The sequence below is a fragment of the Hordeum vulgare genome, unplaced genomic scaffold, assembly GCF_904849725.1.
Source record: "Hordeum vulgare subsp. vulgare unplaced genomic scaffold, MorexV3_pseudomolecules_assembly, whole genome shotgun sequence".
In the NCBI taxonomy this organism is placed as follows: domain Eukaryota; kingdom Viridiplantae; phylum Streptophyta; class Magnoliopsida; order Poales; family Poaceae; genus Hordeum; species Hordeum vulgare.
This window is the reverse complement of record NW_025422593.1, coordinates 34239-52054: the sequence shown is the minus strand read 5'-3', so window position 1 is coordinate 52054 and position 17816 is coordinate 34239. Positions and strand designations below refer to the sequence as shown.

Genomic DNA, 17816 nt, shown 5'->3' with positions numbered 1-17816 from the left:
ATCCGCTTATGTAATAGAGCCGATCCACTAAGGGATTAAGCAGCGGTGTAGTATCAGATCCCAAAGATAGTAAGTTCTTTTTTCTTTCTTATGGAAAAAAGTCTTTTTCAAGGATTCTATAGAGATTTCATATATGAAACCGGGATAGTTACCTTTCAGAAAATTTGAACGAAGGCTCTATATCTATCTATGCTTCATTCTTCTGAAGGTGGGAAAAAAGATCAAACTAATTATTGAGAAAAATTAGGGTTTGAAACTTAGGTAATTAATTTCTTCTGCTTAACACAAGAACAAATTGGATCGATTTTTGATAAATCGAATTCAGTTAAGATAGGGGAAATTAAGATAGCAATTTCTGAGCCGTATGAGGTAGGAAACTCTCAAGTACGGTTCTAAGGGAAGGAACTGCCTATTCCGACCGAGGAGAACAGGCCATTCTAGAGGGTGATTCGGAAATTGCGGAAGCTTGGTTTGATCAAGCTGCTGAATATTGGAAACAAGCTATAGCGCTTACTCCGGGAAATTATATTGAAGCACAAAACTGGTTGAAGATTACGAAGCGCTTTGAATTTGAATAAGACCATGCTCCTTTTTTTTCCTAAAATGGATGGTTTGGTTGTTGATCCATTAATCAAATAAATTAGGTCGTAAGATCGAATCAAGAATTTCATTATATCCATTTCTTATACCTTCTATTTTATAAGATATTTCATAAGAATAAACCATAGGGATAGGGTCTAGAATAGAAGTAATAAAGTGAATAAAAAAAAGGGGGCCAATCTAAATATTGCTAATATATTAGAACCATCTTATTAATAATTCTAATGAGTTATCTTGGAATTTAGAATCAAATAAAAAATAAAAAACCCTATATTATGCTCAAGGAAAGTAGATATAGATAGGAGCTTATGCCCTAAAAAAAAATACACTAGTTTCTTAAATTTAAAATAAAAAAGATTTTTTCTTACGCCGAGAAATATTTGTTTTTTCAAGATAAACAATGTCCGTTAGGCACCTAACCTTTATGTCATAATAGATCCGAACACTTGCCTCGGATTGACTTTAATATATAATTGCTCCAGTGAATAACTAAAAAAAAAGAAGGGTGGTAGTATAGTAAAGAAAAGAACTAATCACAATATCTATCTTTCAAAATCTATCTTTCAAAATCTATCTTTCAAAGATTCACTAAAAAAAAAGACAGTTGGCGGGTCTCTTTGTATGTCTTGTCCGGAAAGAGGAGGAGTTAATGATTATTCGTTCGCCGGAACCAGAAGTAAAAATTGTTGTGGATAGGGATCCTGTAAAAACATCTTTTGAGGAATGGGCGAGACCCGGCCATTTCTCAAGAACACTAGCTAAGGGCCCTGATACTACCACTTGGATCTGGAACCTACATGCTGATGCTCACGATTTCGATAGTCATACTGGTGATTTGGAGGAGATTTCTAGAAAAGTTTTTAGTGCTCATTTCGGGCAACTTTCCATTATCTTTCTTTGGTTGAGTGGCATGTACTTTCATGGTGCCCGTTTTTCCAATTATGAAGCATGGCTAAGTGATCCTACTCACATTGGACCCAGTGCTCAGGTAGTTTGGCCTATAGTAGGGCAAGAAATATTGAATGGTGATGTAGGTGGGGGTTTCCGAGGAATCCAAATAACCTCTGGTTTTTTTCAGCTTTGGCGAGCATCTGGAATAACTAGTGAATTACAACTCTATTGTACTGCAATTGGTGCATTGGTTTTTGCAGCGTTAATGCTTTTTGCTGGTTGGTTCCATTATCACAAAGCCGCTCCCAAATTGGCCTGGTTCCAAGATGTAGAATCCATGTTGAATCACCACTTAGCGGGATTATTAGGACTTGGGTCTCTTTCTTGGGCGGGACACCAAATTCATGTATCTTTACCAATTAACCAATTTCTTGACGCTGGGGTGGATCCTAAAGAGATACCACTTCCTCATGAATTTATCTTGAATCGGGACCTTTTGGCTCAACTTTATCCTAGTTTTGCCGAAGGAGCAACCCCTTTTTTCACTTTAAATTGGTCCAAATACGCAGAATTTCTGACTTTTCGTGGAGGACTAGATCCAGTAACCGGTGGTCTCTGGCTGACCGATATTGCACACCATCATTTAGCTATTGCTATTCTTTTCCTAATCGCAGGTCATATGTATAGGACCAACTGGGGTATTGGCCATGGACTTAAAGATATTTTGGAGGCTCACAAGGGCCCATTTACAGGACAAGGCCATAAGGGTCTTTATGAAATCTTAACAACGTCATGGCATGCTCAATTATCTCTTAACCTAGCTATGCTAGGCTCTACAACCATTGTTGTAGCTCATCATATGTATTCTATGCCTCCCTATCCATACCTAGCTACTGACTATGGTACACAACTTTCCTTGTTCACACACCACATGTGGATTGGCGGATTTCTAATAGTCGGTGCTGCTGCACATGCAGCAATTTTTATGGTAAGAGACTATGATCCAACTACTCGATACAACGATCTATTAGATCGCGTCCTTAGACACCGCGATGCAATCATATCCCACCTTAACTGGGTATGTATATTTCTAGGTTTTCACAGTTTTGGCTTGTACATTCATAATGATACCATGAGTGCTTTAGGCCGTCCACAAGATATGTTTTCGGATACCGCCATACAATTACAACCTATCTTTGCTCAATGGGTACAAAATATCCATGCTACTGCGCCTGGCGTAACAGCTCCTGGTGCAACAACAAGTACTAGCTTAACGTGGGGAGGCGGCGAGTTAGTAGCAGTAGGTGGCAAAGTGGCTTTGTTACCGATTCCATTAGGAACCGCAGATTTTTTAGTCCATCACATTCATGCATTTACCATACATGTGACTGTATTAATACTTTTGAAAGGTGTTTTATTTGCTCGGAGTTCCCGTTTGATACCCGATAAAGCAAATCTAGGTTTTCGCTTTCCTTGCGATGGGCCTGGCCGAGGGGGAACATGTCAAGTATCTGCTTGGGATCATGTTTTCTTAGGTTTATTCTGGATGTACAATGCAATTTCGGTAGTCATTTTCCATTTCAGTTGGAAAATGCAGTCGGATGTTTGGGGTACCATAAGTGATCAAGGGGTGGTAACTCATATTACAGGGGGAAACTTTGCACAGAGTTCCATTACGATTAATGGGTGGCTTCGAGATTTCTTGTGGGCACAGGCATCGCAAGTCATTCAGTCTTATGGTTCTTCATTATCTGCATTGGTCTTTTTTCTTAGGTGCTCATTTTGTCTGGGCCTTCAGTTTAATGTTTTTATTCAGCGGCCGTGGTTATTGGCAAGAACTCATTGAATCTATCGTTTGGGCTCATAACAAATTAAAAGTTGCTCCTGCTACTCAGCCTAGAGCCTTGAGCATTATACAAGGACGTGCTGTAGGAGTAACCCATTACCTTCTGGGTGGAATTGCCACGACATGGGCATTCTTCTTAGCGAGAATTATTGCAGTAGGATAGTGGCTAGGAGGATTTGAAAGGCATTATGGAATTAAGATTTCCCAGGTTTAGCCAAGGCTTAGCTCAGGACCCCACTACTCGTCGTATTTGGTTTGGTATTGCTACCGCACATGATTTCGAAAGTCATGATGATATTACTGAAGAACGTCTTTATCAGAACATTTTTGCTTCTCACTTTGGGCAATTAGCAATAATCTTTCTATGGACGTCCGGAAATCTGTTTCATGTAGCTTGGCAAGGAAATTTTGAATCATGGATACAGGATCCTTTACACGTAAGACCTATTGCTCATGCGATTTGGGATCCTCATTTTGGTCAACCCGCTGTGGAAGCCTTTACTCGAGGAGGTGCTGCTGGTCCAGTGAATATTGCTTATTCTGGGGTTTATCAGTGGTGGTATACAATAGGATTACGCACCAATGAAGATCTTTATACTGGAGCTCTTTTTCTATTATTTCTTTCTACGCTGTCCTTAATAGCGAGTTGGTTACATCTACAACCCAAATGGAAACCAAGCCTTTCGTGGTTCAAAAACGCGGAATCTCGTCTCAATCATCATTTGTCAGGACTTTTCGGGGTAAGTTCTTTGGCTTGGACAGGACATTTAGTTCATGTTGCTATTCCCGCATCCAGGGGGGAGTACGTTCGATGGAATAATTTCTTAGATGTATTACCCTATCCCCAGGGGTTGGGACCCCTTTTGACGGGTCAGTGGAATCTTTATGCCCAAAACCCTGATTCGAGTAATCATTTATTTGGTACCGCTCAAGGAGCGGGAACTGCCATTCTAACTCTTCTTGGGGGATTCCATCCACAAACACAAAGTTTGTGGCTGACTGATATGGCTCACCATCATTTAGCTATTGCATTTATTTTTCTCATTGCCGGTCACATGTATCGAACTAACTTCGGAATTGGGCACAGTATTAAAGATCTTTTAGAAGCGCATACTCCTCCGGGGGGTCGATTAGGGCGTGGGCATAAGGGCCTTTATGACACAATCAACAATTCGATTCATTTTCAGTTAGGTCTTGCTCTAGCTTCTTTAGGGGTTATTACTTCCTTAGTAGCTCAACATATGTACTCTTTACCTCCTTATGCATTCATAGCACAAGACTTTACTACTCAAGCTGCTTTATATACTCATCACCAATATATTGCGGGGTTCATCATGACAGGGGCTTTTGCTCATGGAGCTATTTTTTTCATTAGGGATTACAATCCGGAACAGAATGAGGATAATGTATTGGCAAGAATGTTAGACCATAAAGAAGCTATCATATCTCATTTAAGTTGGGCTAGCCTCTTTCTAGGATTCCATACCTTGGGCCTTTATGTTCATAACGACGTCATGCTTGCTTTTGGTACTCCAGAAAAGCAAATCTTGATCGAACCTATATTTGCCCAATGGATACAATCTGCTCATGGCAAGACGACATATGGGTTCGATATACTCTTATCTTCAACGAATGGCCCCGCTTTCAATGCGGGTCGAAGCCTATGGTTGCCCGGATGGTTGAATGCTGTTAATGAGAATAGTAATTCGCTTTTCTTAACAATAGGACCTGGGGATTTCTTGGTTCATCATGCTATTGCTCTAGGTTTGCATACAACTACATTGATTTTAGTAAAGGGCGCTTTAGACGCACGCGGTTCCAAATTAATGCCGGATAAAAAGGATTTTGGGTATAGTTTTCCTTGTGACGGCCCAGGGCGCGGCGGTACTTGTGATATTTCTGCTTGGGACGCATTTTATTTGGCAGTTTTCTGGATGTTAAATACCATTGGGTGGGTTACTTTTTATTGGCATTGGAAACATATCACATTATGGCAGGGCAACGTTTCACAATTTAATGAATCCTCCACTTATTTGATGGGATGGTTAAGAGATTACCTATGGTTAAACTCTTCACAACTTATCAATGGATATAATCCTTTTGGGATGAATAGTTTATCGGTATGGGCTTGGATGTTCTTATTTGGACATCTTGTTTGGGCTACTGGATTTATGTTCTTAATTTCTTGGCGGGGGTATTGGCAGGAATTAATTGAGACTTTAGCATGGGCTCATGAACGCACACCTTTAGCTAATTTAATTCGCTGGAGAGATAAGCCTGTGGCTCTTTCCATTGTGCAAGCAAGATTGGTTGGATTAGCTCACTTTTCCGTGGGTTATATATTCACTTATGCAGCTTTCTTGATTGCCTCAACATCAGGCAAGTTTGGTTAATTTAGTTTGTTTTTTTGTACTGTATCAGCACCTAGTTCATTACTCTTGATAGAGAGGGAGGATCCGCCTTCTTAAATTTCTTTTTCTATTTATTTTTCCATCTAGGATTAGAACCGTATACTTGATAATAATAGCAACGGCACATTATGGCAAAAAAGAGTTTGATTCAGAGGGAGAAGAAGCGGCAGAAATTAGAACAGAAATATCATTTGATTCGTCAATCTTTAAAAAAAAAGATAAGAAGCAAAGTTTCTCCCTTGAGTTTGAGTGAAAAAACGAAAATGCGAGAAAAATTGCAATCCCTACCGCGTAATAGTGCACCTACACGCCTTCATCGACGTTGTTTTTTGACCGGAAGACCTAGAGCTAACTATCGACATTTTGGGCTATCCGGACACGTACTTCGAGAAATGGTTTATGAATGTTTATTACCGGGTGCAACAAGATCCAGTTGGTAAGGATAAAATACCCTTTCGTATTTGTATGGATTTCTGGAATTGATAATCATAGAGGAGCCCTCTTTACCATTCTGTATAAATGGACTATTCTATTTGTATAGATATGGTAGAGGGACGTATCGAACCCTCTTTTATCCACTAGTTACCCCTCTTTAGTTTAAGAGTATAGAGCAGTTTGGTAGCTCATAAGTCTCATAACCTTGGGGTTGCGGGTTCGATTCCCACTACCGGCCCCATACTCCTTCTTTAATGATATATGCATGATATATACATCATCCATTTGTATCTGGATTTTTTGATTTCCTAAAAGAGTTTTGGTCTAACAGTTTTTTCTCGGAAGAAGACAACAAATAAAAGAAAGAATAAAAGAAAGAATAAAATACGAAAGAAAAGCGTCCATTGTCTAATGGATAGGACAGAGGTCTTCTAAACCTTTGGTATAGGTTCAAATCCTATTGGACGCAATCTTATTTCTATCTATTCTTTAAATAACTATACTAAACTAAAAACAAAGAAAACTTTTTTGCATGATTCAAATAACAAGAGTAGACATGCAAAATAACAAGAGTAGATATGCCAAATTTATTTGTTACTGAAGGGAAAACCGTTCCAGCTGTTCCTGAATAGCTTCCTTCAAAAGGATTTCCGCTTGCTCGGTGAATGTCTTGCTAGAAGATATAATTTCTTGGAATTGAGGTTTAGTATCTTTTAGGTGTTTACGTAACTCATCCAGAAATTTATTTACCTGTTCGATTTCTAACGAATCAAGATATCCTCTTGTTCCGGTATAAATAGTAGCTATCTGCTCTTCCACTGGGAGAGGATTTGCCTGGGATTGTTTAAGCAATTCCCTTAATCGTCGACCCCTTGCCAATTGATTCTGACTTGTTTTATCGAGAGCAGAGGCGAATTGTGCAAAGGCTTGTAACTCTGCGAATTGAGCTAGTTCCAATTTTGATTTGCCAGCTACTTGTTTCATGGCTTTAATTTGAGCCGCGGATCCTACTCTGGAAACAGAAATACCCACATTAATAGCGGGTCGAATTCCGGCATTGAATAGATCCGCCGATAAGAATATTTGTCCATCTGTAATGGAGATTACATTAGTAGGAATATAGGCGGAAACGTCTCCAGATTGAGTCTCAACTATTGGTAAAGCGGTCATACTTCCTTCGCCTAAAAGAGAATTTAATTTAGCGGCTCTTTCTAAAAGGCGTGAATGCAAATAAAAAACATCCCCTGGATAAGCCTCACGGCCGGGAGGTCTTCTTAATAGAAGGGACATTTGGCGATAAGCTTGTGCCTGTTTGGAGAGATCATCATAAATTATTAAAGTATGCCGTTCGCGGTACATAAAATACTCAGCCAGGGCTGCTCCCGTATAAGGAGCGAGGTATTGTAATGTAGCAGGTGAATCCGCCATTTCAGCTACTACAATAGTGTATTCCATGGCCCCCTCCTCATGGAAAGTAGTTACTACTTGAGCTACGGAGGATGCTCTTTGACCGATAGCTACATAAACACATATTACACCTTGCCCTTTTTGATTGAGAATTGTATCTGTAGCTACTGCTGTTTTGCCAGTCTGTCTGTCCCCAATAATTAACTCTCGCTGACCGCGCCCTATAGGAATCATCGAATCGATAGCAATAAGCCCTGTTTGAAGAGGTTCGTATACGGAACGCCTGGAAATTATACTTGGAGCAGGAGATTCAATTAAGCGAGATTCGGAAGCTATAATTTCGCCTTTCCCATCAATAGGTTTAGCCAGAGCATTTACAACACGACCCAAGTAAGCCTCACTCACGGGTATCTGAGCAATTCTTCCTGTTGCTTTTACAAAACTGCCCTCTTGTATCATCAACCCATCGCCCATTAATACAATCCCAACATTTTTGGATTCCAAATTCAGAGCAATACCCCTAGTACCTTCTGCAAATTGGACTAATTCACCCGACATTATTTCACCAAGACCTATAATACGAGCAATCCCATCCCCCACTTGAACTACGCGACCTATATTCTCAATCCCTACTTTCCTATTATATTGTTCAATACGTTCGCGGAGAATTTTATGAATTTCGTCGACTCGAAGGGTTGCCATTAGTGTTTCTTGACTCTTTTTTCGAAAGCAAGGGGAAAAATAATGCCTAAATTCTAAACGAAAGTAGAAGTTCAAGGCCTAATTAATTTAATTATCTCTTCCATTCCAGGGACCCGAGAATGCCAATATTAGCACGAATCGTACGGAAATGTAACTCGGTATTCAAACAACTATTCAGAGTTCCTAGAGCTCCTTGTACGGCCTGTTGGAAAACCCGCTGTCGGACCTGATTCATTGCCCTTTGTTTTTCAAAATAAAGGGTTTCGTTTTTAGACTTTTCTAATTGTTCCAAACTAATAGAAGTAGCATTAATCAAATTTGCTTTTTCTCGTTCTATCTCAGAGTATCCATTCATTCGATACTCATCCGCTTCTAGTTCGACTTTCTGTAATCGAATCCGAGCTTTTTCGAGTTGCTCAATGGTCCCTCTACGCAATTCTTCTGAATTTCGAATAGTACTCAAGATCCTCTGTTTTCGATTATCTAATAAATCTTTTAATGAAAGTAGATTATTTTGTAAGTTTACAACTTTTATGATCTCTTCCCGAACCAAACATGAATCTTTCGATTCATTTGGCTCTCACGCTCCTTTTTTTCTTTTTTTGCTATAGCAATTTCCATATCTTTTTTTAAGTATAAGTAATGAGCCTATCCTCTATCTTATTTTTTATGTTTATATTTCAATATACCGAAACCTATATAAGACTAGATAAATATTAAGAGGACTCTTCCGCCTAGATAAAAATATATCATGGTCAGCAAAGTTGTTTCTTTATTTATATTTGCCCTTTAGTTAATAATTTCAATTTCATTAAGAAAAACTAACTAAATAAATGGAAAATGAAAATTAATAGAATTCTTTTTTTTTTTTCTTCAAATCCAAAAAATTTCTCTTTTTTATACATAGGTCGTCGATTCGGCATTGGTTAAAAAAGGGCAGGGTGCCCCTTCTTTTTTTTTCTAGTAAATAGTTCAAACCATTTTATCGATATGAGTGTTCTATATCAGATAAATTTTACATTAGCTATTTCCCGTTTAAATTCGGTACTAATACTAATATAGTTGTAGAAAGAGTACCTCTTTTTGCCTGGACTTCAAGCAGTTTAGCTTTAACCGTGTTAATGGTCTCACATTCTTGGTTTATAGAGAATCAAAATTGATTTACCAATGAGTCGCGAAATGCTATGGTTCTTCCATATGATTTCTGAATTTATTCAGAAGTAATTCGTCGAGATCGTGCACCCTTTTCTTATTTATCCGAAAAATACTAAAAAATATTCTAAAGTGCAGCCGGATAGATCCAATCTATTCTTGAAATAGACAACTCGCACACACTCCCTTTCCAAAAAAAATCAAAACACCAACCACTACAGTTAGATTTATTAGATTTGTTGCTAAAATATCGGTATTAAGCCCGAAACTGCCAGCGGATGGCCAGTGAGCTAAAAAAACGAAAGAATGGGTTACATTTTTCATATGCTCTCCTCTTATAGATAGGACGAACAAAGAACAAAGTTTTTCGATCACTTACTTCGCTCGCCCTTTTTTGATCGGTTTTTTTAATGCAAATAGATTCAATCTAGTAATTTCTTTTAGATTAAGTCTTAGGTCTTGTTTGACCGGTGAAAGGCTTCCTTTGTTGAAATGTTCCGTTCCCAAAATTCCTAAAATAAAAGGAAAAAACTTTCCACTTTCCTAAACTAAGGACGGGAAATAAGAAGGCGAGCATATCTTCTAAATTAATCATACTCAACTCAGCCCTTCCTAGAATGCGGTATTATCTGTCCCGATAAATAGATAATTCCAGGAGTAATAAATAGGAGTAAATTAAATAAAGTATTGATATAATTGGAATTGCGGAAGCAAATACCAATTTACTAAAAAAAGAAAAAAGTATCTAATCGAAATCGAAAGAACTTTTTTTTTTAGGATTAAACAAAAGGGTTCGCAAATAAAAGCGCTAGTGCCACAACTAGTCCATAAATTGTTAAAGCTTCCATAAAAGCTAGACTAAGCAATAAAGTACCTCGTATTTTACCTTCTGCTTCTGGCTGTCTCGCAATACCTTCTACAGCTTGTCCTGCAGCAGTACCTTGACCAACTCCAGGTCCAATAGAAGCAAGCCCTACGGCCAATCCAGCAGCAATAACAGAAGCAGCAGCAATTAGTGGATTCATGGTGAGTAGTTCCTCGTGTCAAAAAAAAAGAAATGGTTAAGGATACAATCAACCAAAAAATTCTTACTTCTAAGCTCTATTGGGGAGAAGTAAAGTAACTAAAAAGTACAAATTGAAATCAAATTGAAATGTGAATTGTCCGAACTACATAGAAGGGAATTCTATATCCATATATCGGATTAGATAATGAATCTAACCTAGGAATATATAATATAATATCAATATCCTATATACATTTGTTTCTTCTATTTTGTTTGCATATTTTCTCATTTTCTATTGAATCGGATTCTAAAATCATTGCTTAAAGTGGAAACCCGCATAAAAGAGGACTCCACTTATAGATATTAAGGATATTTATTATAGTATAGATCTAGCCTGACTCCACCCTCCTTAATGCATATATACTTTGAAAATTCCATAATATAGTCTATTCTATTCTCTCTCCTACAACTCTAGGCTATATATTCATACGCATTTCTAACTATTGCAACCAAGCAGATTATCTGGAACCATGCATGAATTGAGCTAAGCTGAAAAAAAAAATACTATATTCCAAAACTAGTCAATTCAATGATGACCCTCCATGGATTCACCTATATAGGCTGCGGCTAATGTTGCAAAAATAAGAGCTTGAATACCGCTTGTAAATAATCCAAGAAACATGACCGGTATAGGGATTACTAAGGGGACTAAAGAAACAAGAACAACAACGACTAATTCATCCGCCAATATATTCCCGAAAAGTCGAAAGCTAAGCGATAATGGTTTTGTGAAATCTTCTAGGATGTTAATTGGTAAAAGGATTGGGGTTGGTTTAATATATTTCTCGAAATAGCTCAATCCTTTTTTGCTAAGACCAGCATAAAAATATGCCGCTGACGTGAGTAAAGCTAAAGCAACAGTAGTATTTATATCATTCGTGGGCGCTGCTAATTCCCCATGGGGTAACTCTATAATTTTCCAAGGTAAAAGAGCACCCGACCAATTTGAAACAAAAATAAAAAGGAACATAGTTCCAATAAAGGGAACCCAGGGACCATATTCTTCTCCAATCTGAGTTTTGCTCAAGTCTCGAATAAACTCAAGGACATATTCAAAAAAATTCTGCCCGTCGGTCGGGATGGTTTGTGGATTCCGAACAGCTATGACAACTGAACCTAGCAAGATAGTAATTACGACCCAAGAAGTGATGAGTACCTGGGCATGAATTTGAAAACCTCCTATTTGCCAATAGAAGTGTTGGCCTACTTCTACACCCGATATATCGTATAACCCCTTGAGTGTTTTAATGGAACAAGGTATAATATTCATATTGTCCTCTGATAAAAATTGAACTTCAAAAAAGGAATTCTTTTGATTCAACCATCTCTTTCTCAACTCAGCAACTTGAACTATTAATTTGATATTTAGGATACCAAGAAAGCACATCAGATCATAATATATATCAATACCCTCTAATATATATCAATATTCCCCTTCTTTTTTCTATGCAAAACAAATTCTATGCAAAAAAAGATATAGTAAGTCATTCCATAAATCTACGCAGTTGTCCAAGAATTCACTATATATTCTTAATCAACGATTTCTTATATAGAGAGAACGGCCCTCACAAATTGAAAATACTAATTTGTTAAGAATCAATCGAATTGAAGTCATAGTGTCATCGTTGGCTGGAATCGATATATTCGCGAGATCCGGGTCACAATTTGTATCGACTAAAGAAATAGTAGGAATTCCCAAAATGGCACATTCCCGAAGAGCTATATACTCTTTTTGCTGATCAAGGACGATCACAATGTCTGGCAATCTCGTCATATATTTGATCCCGCCGAGATACCTTTGTAAGGTAGATAATTTTCTCTTCAAGATTGCCACATCTCTTTTTGGGAGATGGTGGAATTTTCCCATTTTTTCTTCCGCTCTTAAGTCTCTAAATTGAGAAAGTCTAGTTTTCGTAATCGACCAATTCGTTAACATACCACTGAACCACTTTTTATTAACATAATGACAACGAGCCCTTATTGCAGCTGATGCTACTAAATCTGTTGCTCTTTTTTTGGTACCAACAATTAAGAAACTTTTTCCCTGACTTGCTGCATCAAAAACTAAATCACAAGCTTCTGATAAAAAACGGGCCGTTCTAGCGAGATTTATAATATGAGTACCTTTACGCTTTGCCGAAATGTAAGGGGCCATTTTAGGATTCCATTTCTTAATACCATGACCAAAATGAACTCCTGCTTCTATCATCTCTTTCAAATTAATGTTCCAATATCTTCTTGTCATTTTTTCCACACTTCCTTTTTTTTTCATCCTAACATTCCATTACGGAATTTATTTCTTTTTGAAGATTAAGAAAGATCCGAAATAGCTTGAAATAAATAAAATAATAATTGTTCTGAGAGAACCTTGTACTAAGAGTTGGCCATTGATACATTGATACATGGTATAAACAAAACCTTAATTTAATGAATTAACTGACTTGTTTTACTTATTAAAATAAAAATCTTAAAAATCTAAAATTTAACCTGTTAGTGTTCTAAGTTCAAAAGTCTAGTAAAGTAAAAAATATGTTTTATGTATCCTTAGGGTTAAATGTTAAATGGGGGTTTTTATGTCTCATAAAAATTGTTTGTTACGTCAGAATCTGAAGAAACTAATTCTGTATGGAGAAACAAAAAATCTCTCATTTCCGACGCGAATAGATTTTTTTTTTTTATTTCGAAATAAAGGTTCTTGTCTTGTGGGGAACGATGCACAAATTTTTGGAATCCGGTACCAACAGGTATAATCCCCCCCAGAACTACGTTTTCTTTCAAGCCTTTCAACCAATCAATGCGACCTCGTAGGGCAGCTTTTGCTAAAACTCGAGCAGTTTCTTGAAAACTTGCTTCAGATATGAAACTTTGGGTATTCAGGGAAGCCCTTGTTATTCCCAATAAGATTGCCCGATAATAGATCGATTCATCCAAAGCTCGCCCTGCTCGTTCCGCTCGCAATAGTCCGATTAATTCCCCAGGCGAAAAAACATTAGACATTCCATCTTCGGAAACCCGCACTTTTGATGTTACTTGGCGTATAATAATCTCTATATGTCTATTATGGATCTGTACCCCTTGGGATCGATAAACCTTTTGGATTTTATTAACCAAAGAAATACGACTTTGGGCTATGGTTAGCTCAGCTCCAATCAAGAATCCCCAAGGGACCCCAAGAATTCTTGGTATACGCTCATTCCAATCCTCAATTCTCCTTTCGAGATTGGGGGATAATGAATCAATTGAACGCGCTTCAAAGATTTGTTCCACTTTTGGAAGACCTTGCGTTATGTCACTAGATCTCGATTTTTCATATATAAACGTAACTAACCTATCTCCCTTGTAAAGGATTTCTCCATAATGACCATTAACAGTTGCTCCTGTAGTGGCCAAATAAGGTTTAGCTGCTCTTATAACAAAGGAATCCATATTTACACTGAAAATTTGACCAGATTTTTTTATGTGCGATTTAAATAGACATACATTTTCACAAATAAATTGTCCAAGGTGAATTATTGCCAATGTCTCTTCCCAAGAATCATGATGGACAAAGTGACAATTCAAAAGGAATGGATCCAACATTATGTTACTATCGAAATTGGAAATCCTTTTATTTTCATCTATTAAAGAGTATTTAAGTTCTTGAAGTACTTGGAAGGTTTGTTTCAAATTGTCAACGAACAAATATTTTTTTAGCAGGATTTTATTATGCGTTAGTAAATAGTAAGATGAAGAAAAATGCGATATACTAGCTACAATAGCCCCTAAGGGCCCAAAAATTTCTAGAATAGGAATTCTAGGATTCCATTCTTTTATCGCATTGGGATGTTTTGAATTCTTGAATAAACCAATTCGAGAACAGTTGGATGCCGACAAAATCATCAAAGATTGGTATTCTTTATTTCGATTCAACAAAGTGCCAATAGCTTCTTGATGTTGGCTAAGTGATTCAATCTTCGCCTTGGAATAAAAAGAATTGCTATTGGCGCGATCTAACCTATTATGGGGAGTCGGTCCTCCACTTGTCCTATCATACCTTTTTCGTGTATACGAAATAGTGGACTTGACTAACTCAATTCTTAGGAAATCGCGAATAAGATCATTTGCTCTTACCTCAACAAGGGAAGCACCAGCCTTTTCTTTTTCTTCTTGTTCCCAATTCACTACTAAGCAAGTTCTAACAAATTGACTATTTGTGTGATAAATTCTTTGAGTTAACTTGCTATTTTCATGATAAATAAAATTGACAAGTCGAATTTGGAGATTATTTTCTTCTTGCAAGAGATCCTGCGGGAAAAGTGTTGCTAAATTTCTTCCTTCGTCCATTTCATATGCCACTGTAGGGCGAACGGAAACAAAATACTTTTCCTTGCTCTTGAGAATTTTTTTCCGTTGAACATAGACCCAATTTTTCTTTTTTTTTGATTCCTTAGAATCTTTTTTTTGTCTTTCTGGCGGTATCAAACACCCACCTAATATCTTATCTGCCTCTTCAGGAAAATGAATATCTCCGGAAAATATTTTGAGTTCCGTATGGCTTTTTTTTCTCTTCACTCGGACCAGTCCGCCTAGTCCACTTCTTGTATTTTTTGTGAGTTGTGTATCCACTCCAATAATACTATTGTCAAGTATCTTTAGGGATGAAGATCTCGGCAAGATATGAAGTTCTTGAAGAATGAAAAAAAACCGATCTACTTCTTTTTGGTATTTTAGACTAAATTCTTTTGTTCCTCGATGCTCAATCAAACCCTCTTTTTTTAAGATGGAATCTTCCTCTGGGCTCTCGTATTCGTCCTCTGAGTCTTCTTCTGAGTCTTCCTCTAAAGTACCATATTTTTCCTCGCCGCTTTCCCCGGGGCTGCCATATTCGTCTTCTGAGTCTTCTTCTAAAGTTCCATATTCGTCCTCTTGGGTCCTATATTTGCTCTCTGGGTTCCCATATTCCTCTTCTGAGTCTTTCTCTAAAGTCCTATATTCGTTCTCTGGGTTCCCATATTTGTTTTCTGGGCTCCCATATTCGTTTTCTAGGGTTTCATATTCGTATTCGTCTTCTAGGATTCCATATTTAGATTCTTCTAGGGTTTCATATTCGTCCTCTCGGGTCCTGTATTCGTGTTCTAGGGTCTCATATTCCTCTTCTGAGTCTTCCGCTCGAGTCCTATATTCTTCTTCTAGGGTCCTATATCTAAATTTAACAATTCCTGAACCCTTTTTATCTTTTCTGTATCGGGGATCGTCAAAATAAGCAAAAATAGTATTTCTACGTAAAACACCCATAAAGGGGATTTCAATCGAAATCCCAAAACAGGATATTAGTTCTTTCTCTTGTTCTTGATGATATTGTAATGGAATGACGAACCTATTTCTTCGCTTTTTCGCCAACAAATCTGAATTATCTTGAAAAATAGAAGGATAGATCAAATTCCAATGGCCATTGGACATGATTCGATCCGACGTTGAATAATCAAGAATTTCCCTATCTTTTTTACCATAAGTATTCATTTGATCTTGATCCTTGTGGAGTGAAAAAGACGCTATACTGGATCTGCACATACTTACGGATAATATCCATAAATGGCTTGTTTTTGGTAATCGACGAAGATTACCATATTGATATTCGGGCGCATGGTAAACATCAGTACTCCAGTGCATTTCGCCGTCTGATTCAGAATAAATATGCTTTTGTACCCTTTCTTTAAAATGTAAAGTGGACGTTCCGGCACGAATCTCCGCAATTACTTGTTCAGATTTTACATATTGATCATTTTGCACTAGAATCAAGCTTTTTGAGGGAATATTCACACTATATAGAATATCTTGACTCTGAATAGTTACATGCAAGTCTATATAACATAGAAAAGCAGGCTGTCCATGACGGGTACGTGTGGGGTGAACCAAATTCTCATTGAATTGGATTTTTCCATTCGAAGGGGATCGTACAAGGTCGGCAGTACCCCCTGTGAATACTCCGCCAGTATGAAAAGTTCTTAATGTTAGTTGAGTCCCTGGCTCCCCAATTGATTGACCCGCAATAATACCTACGGCTTCTCCCAATTCCACCAGATCACTATGAGTAGGACTCCGGCCATAGCATAATTGACAGATCCAAGAAGTGCTTCGGCAAGTAAAGGGGGTTCTAATATATATTGGTTGTGCTCGAAATGGTTGTGCTCGAAAGGCAGTTATGAATCGATTGACTAATCCAATTCCAATATCTTGATTTCGCGCGGCAATGCATCGTGAACCGATATATATATCGTCTGCTAATACACGACCAATTAGTGTTTGGACAAAAAGTTTTTCCGTCATCCCATTTTGAGGACTTACAGAAATACCTCGGATAGTACCACAATCTCTTCTACGCACAATAATATGTTGAACTACTTCAACAAGTCTACGTGTAAGATATCCAGCATCTGCTGTTCGTACAGCAGTATCTACAACCCCTTTGCGGGCTCCATAGCAGGAAATTATATATTCTGTCAAAGAAAGTCCCTCGCGTAAATTGCTTTGAATAGGTAAATCAATCATTTGTCCTTGAGGGTCCGACATTAATCCTCTCATACCTACTAATTGGTGTACTTGAGATGCATTTCCTCTGGCTCCTGAAAAAGACATTAGATAGACTGGATTAGAAGGATCCGTTATCCGAAAATTTGAATTCATTTCTTGTTTCAAATATTCACTTGTCGCATACCATATCTCAACAGATTGGCGTAATTTTTCTACCGCGTGTACAGCCCCATAATAATAGTGTTTCTCCAAAAGAAAACTCTGTTGTTCCGCGTCTTGGACTAACCATCCCTTAGAGGGTATTGTTAAAAGATCCTCGATTCCTAACGAAATCGATGTAGTAGTGGCTTGATAGAAGCCCAGAGTCTTTAGTTGATCCAGTATATGGGATGTATATCCCATTCCAAAATGATCTATTAATCTGCTAATAAGTCGTTTCATACCAGTTCCGTCTATCTCTTTATTATGAAAGACCAGATTGGCCCGTTCCGCCATACATAAGTACCCCCTTTTCGGCTGAGTAGGATTCGACAATTGCTGAGTAGGATTCGACAATGGGCCTGAGTCAGTGATTCGAAAATTTAATTAACTTAATTGCCTCAATCTCAATCTGGATTCGCGTGGCAAATAATGATGATACTAGGGAAATCGGAATGCCCCCCGAAAGCAAAGGGGAGGGGCATCGCCGAATCTAACTTTCTTGTTTAGGTAGTGTATGAATAGGCCTGACTAAATCCTTGTACGGCTTCCTCTATTTCTCTATAAAAAGAAATATGACCAAGAGTGGTTCGAATGT

General features: G+C 37.8%; 1 protein-coding gene and 1 non-coding gene across 2 annotated transcripts; one reads left to right on the top strand and one right to left on the bottom strand.

Annotated features, from left to right (window-relative positions):
- Positions 1 to 6580: 6580 nt before the first annotated feature.
- On the top strand, positions 6581 to 6652 carry TRNAR-UCU. The gene has a single exon. It is a non-coding gene; the product is annotated as a tRNA-Arg (tRNA).
- Positions 6653 to 12383: 5731 nt separating this feature from the next.
- Positions 12384 to 17531, bottom strand: LOC123420869 (DNA-directed RNA polymerase subunit beta''). The gene has a single exon (XM_045107445.1). It carries the CDS (start codon positions 17513 to 17515, stop codon positions 13082 to 13084), a length of 4434 nt encoding a protein of 1477 aa, XP_044963380.1. The 5' UTR covers positions 17516 to 17531; the 3' UTR covers positions 12384 to 13081.
- Positions 17532 to 17816: the final 285 nt, after the last annotated feature.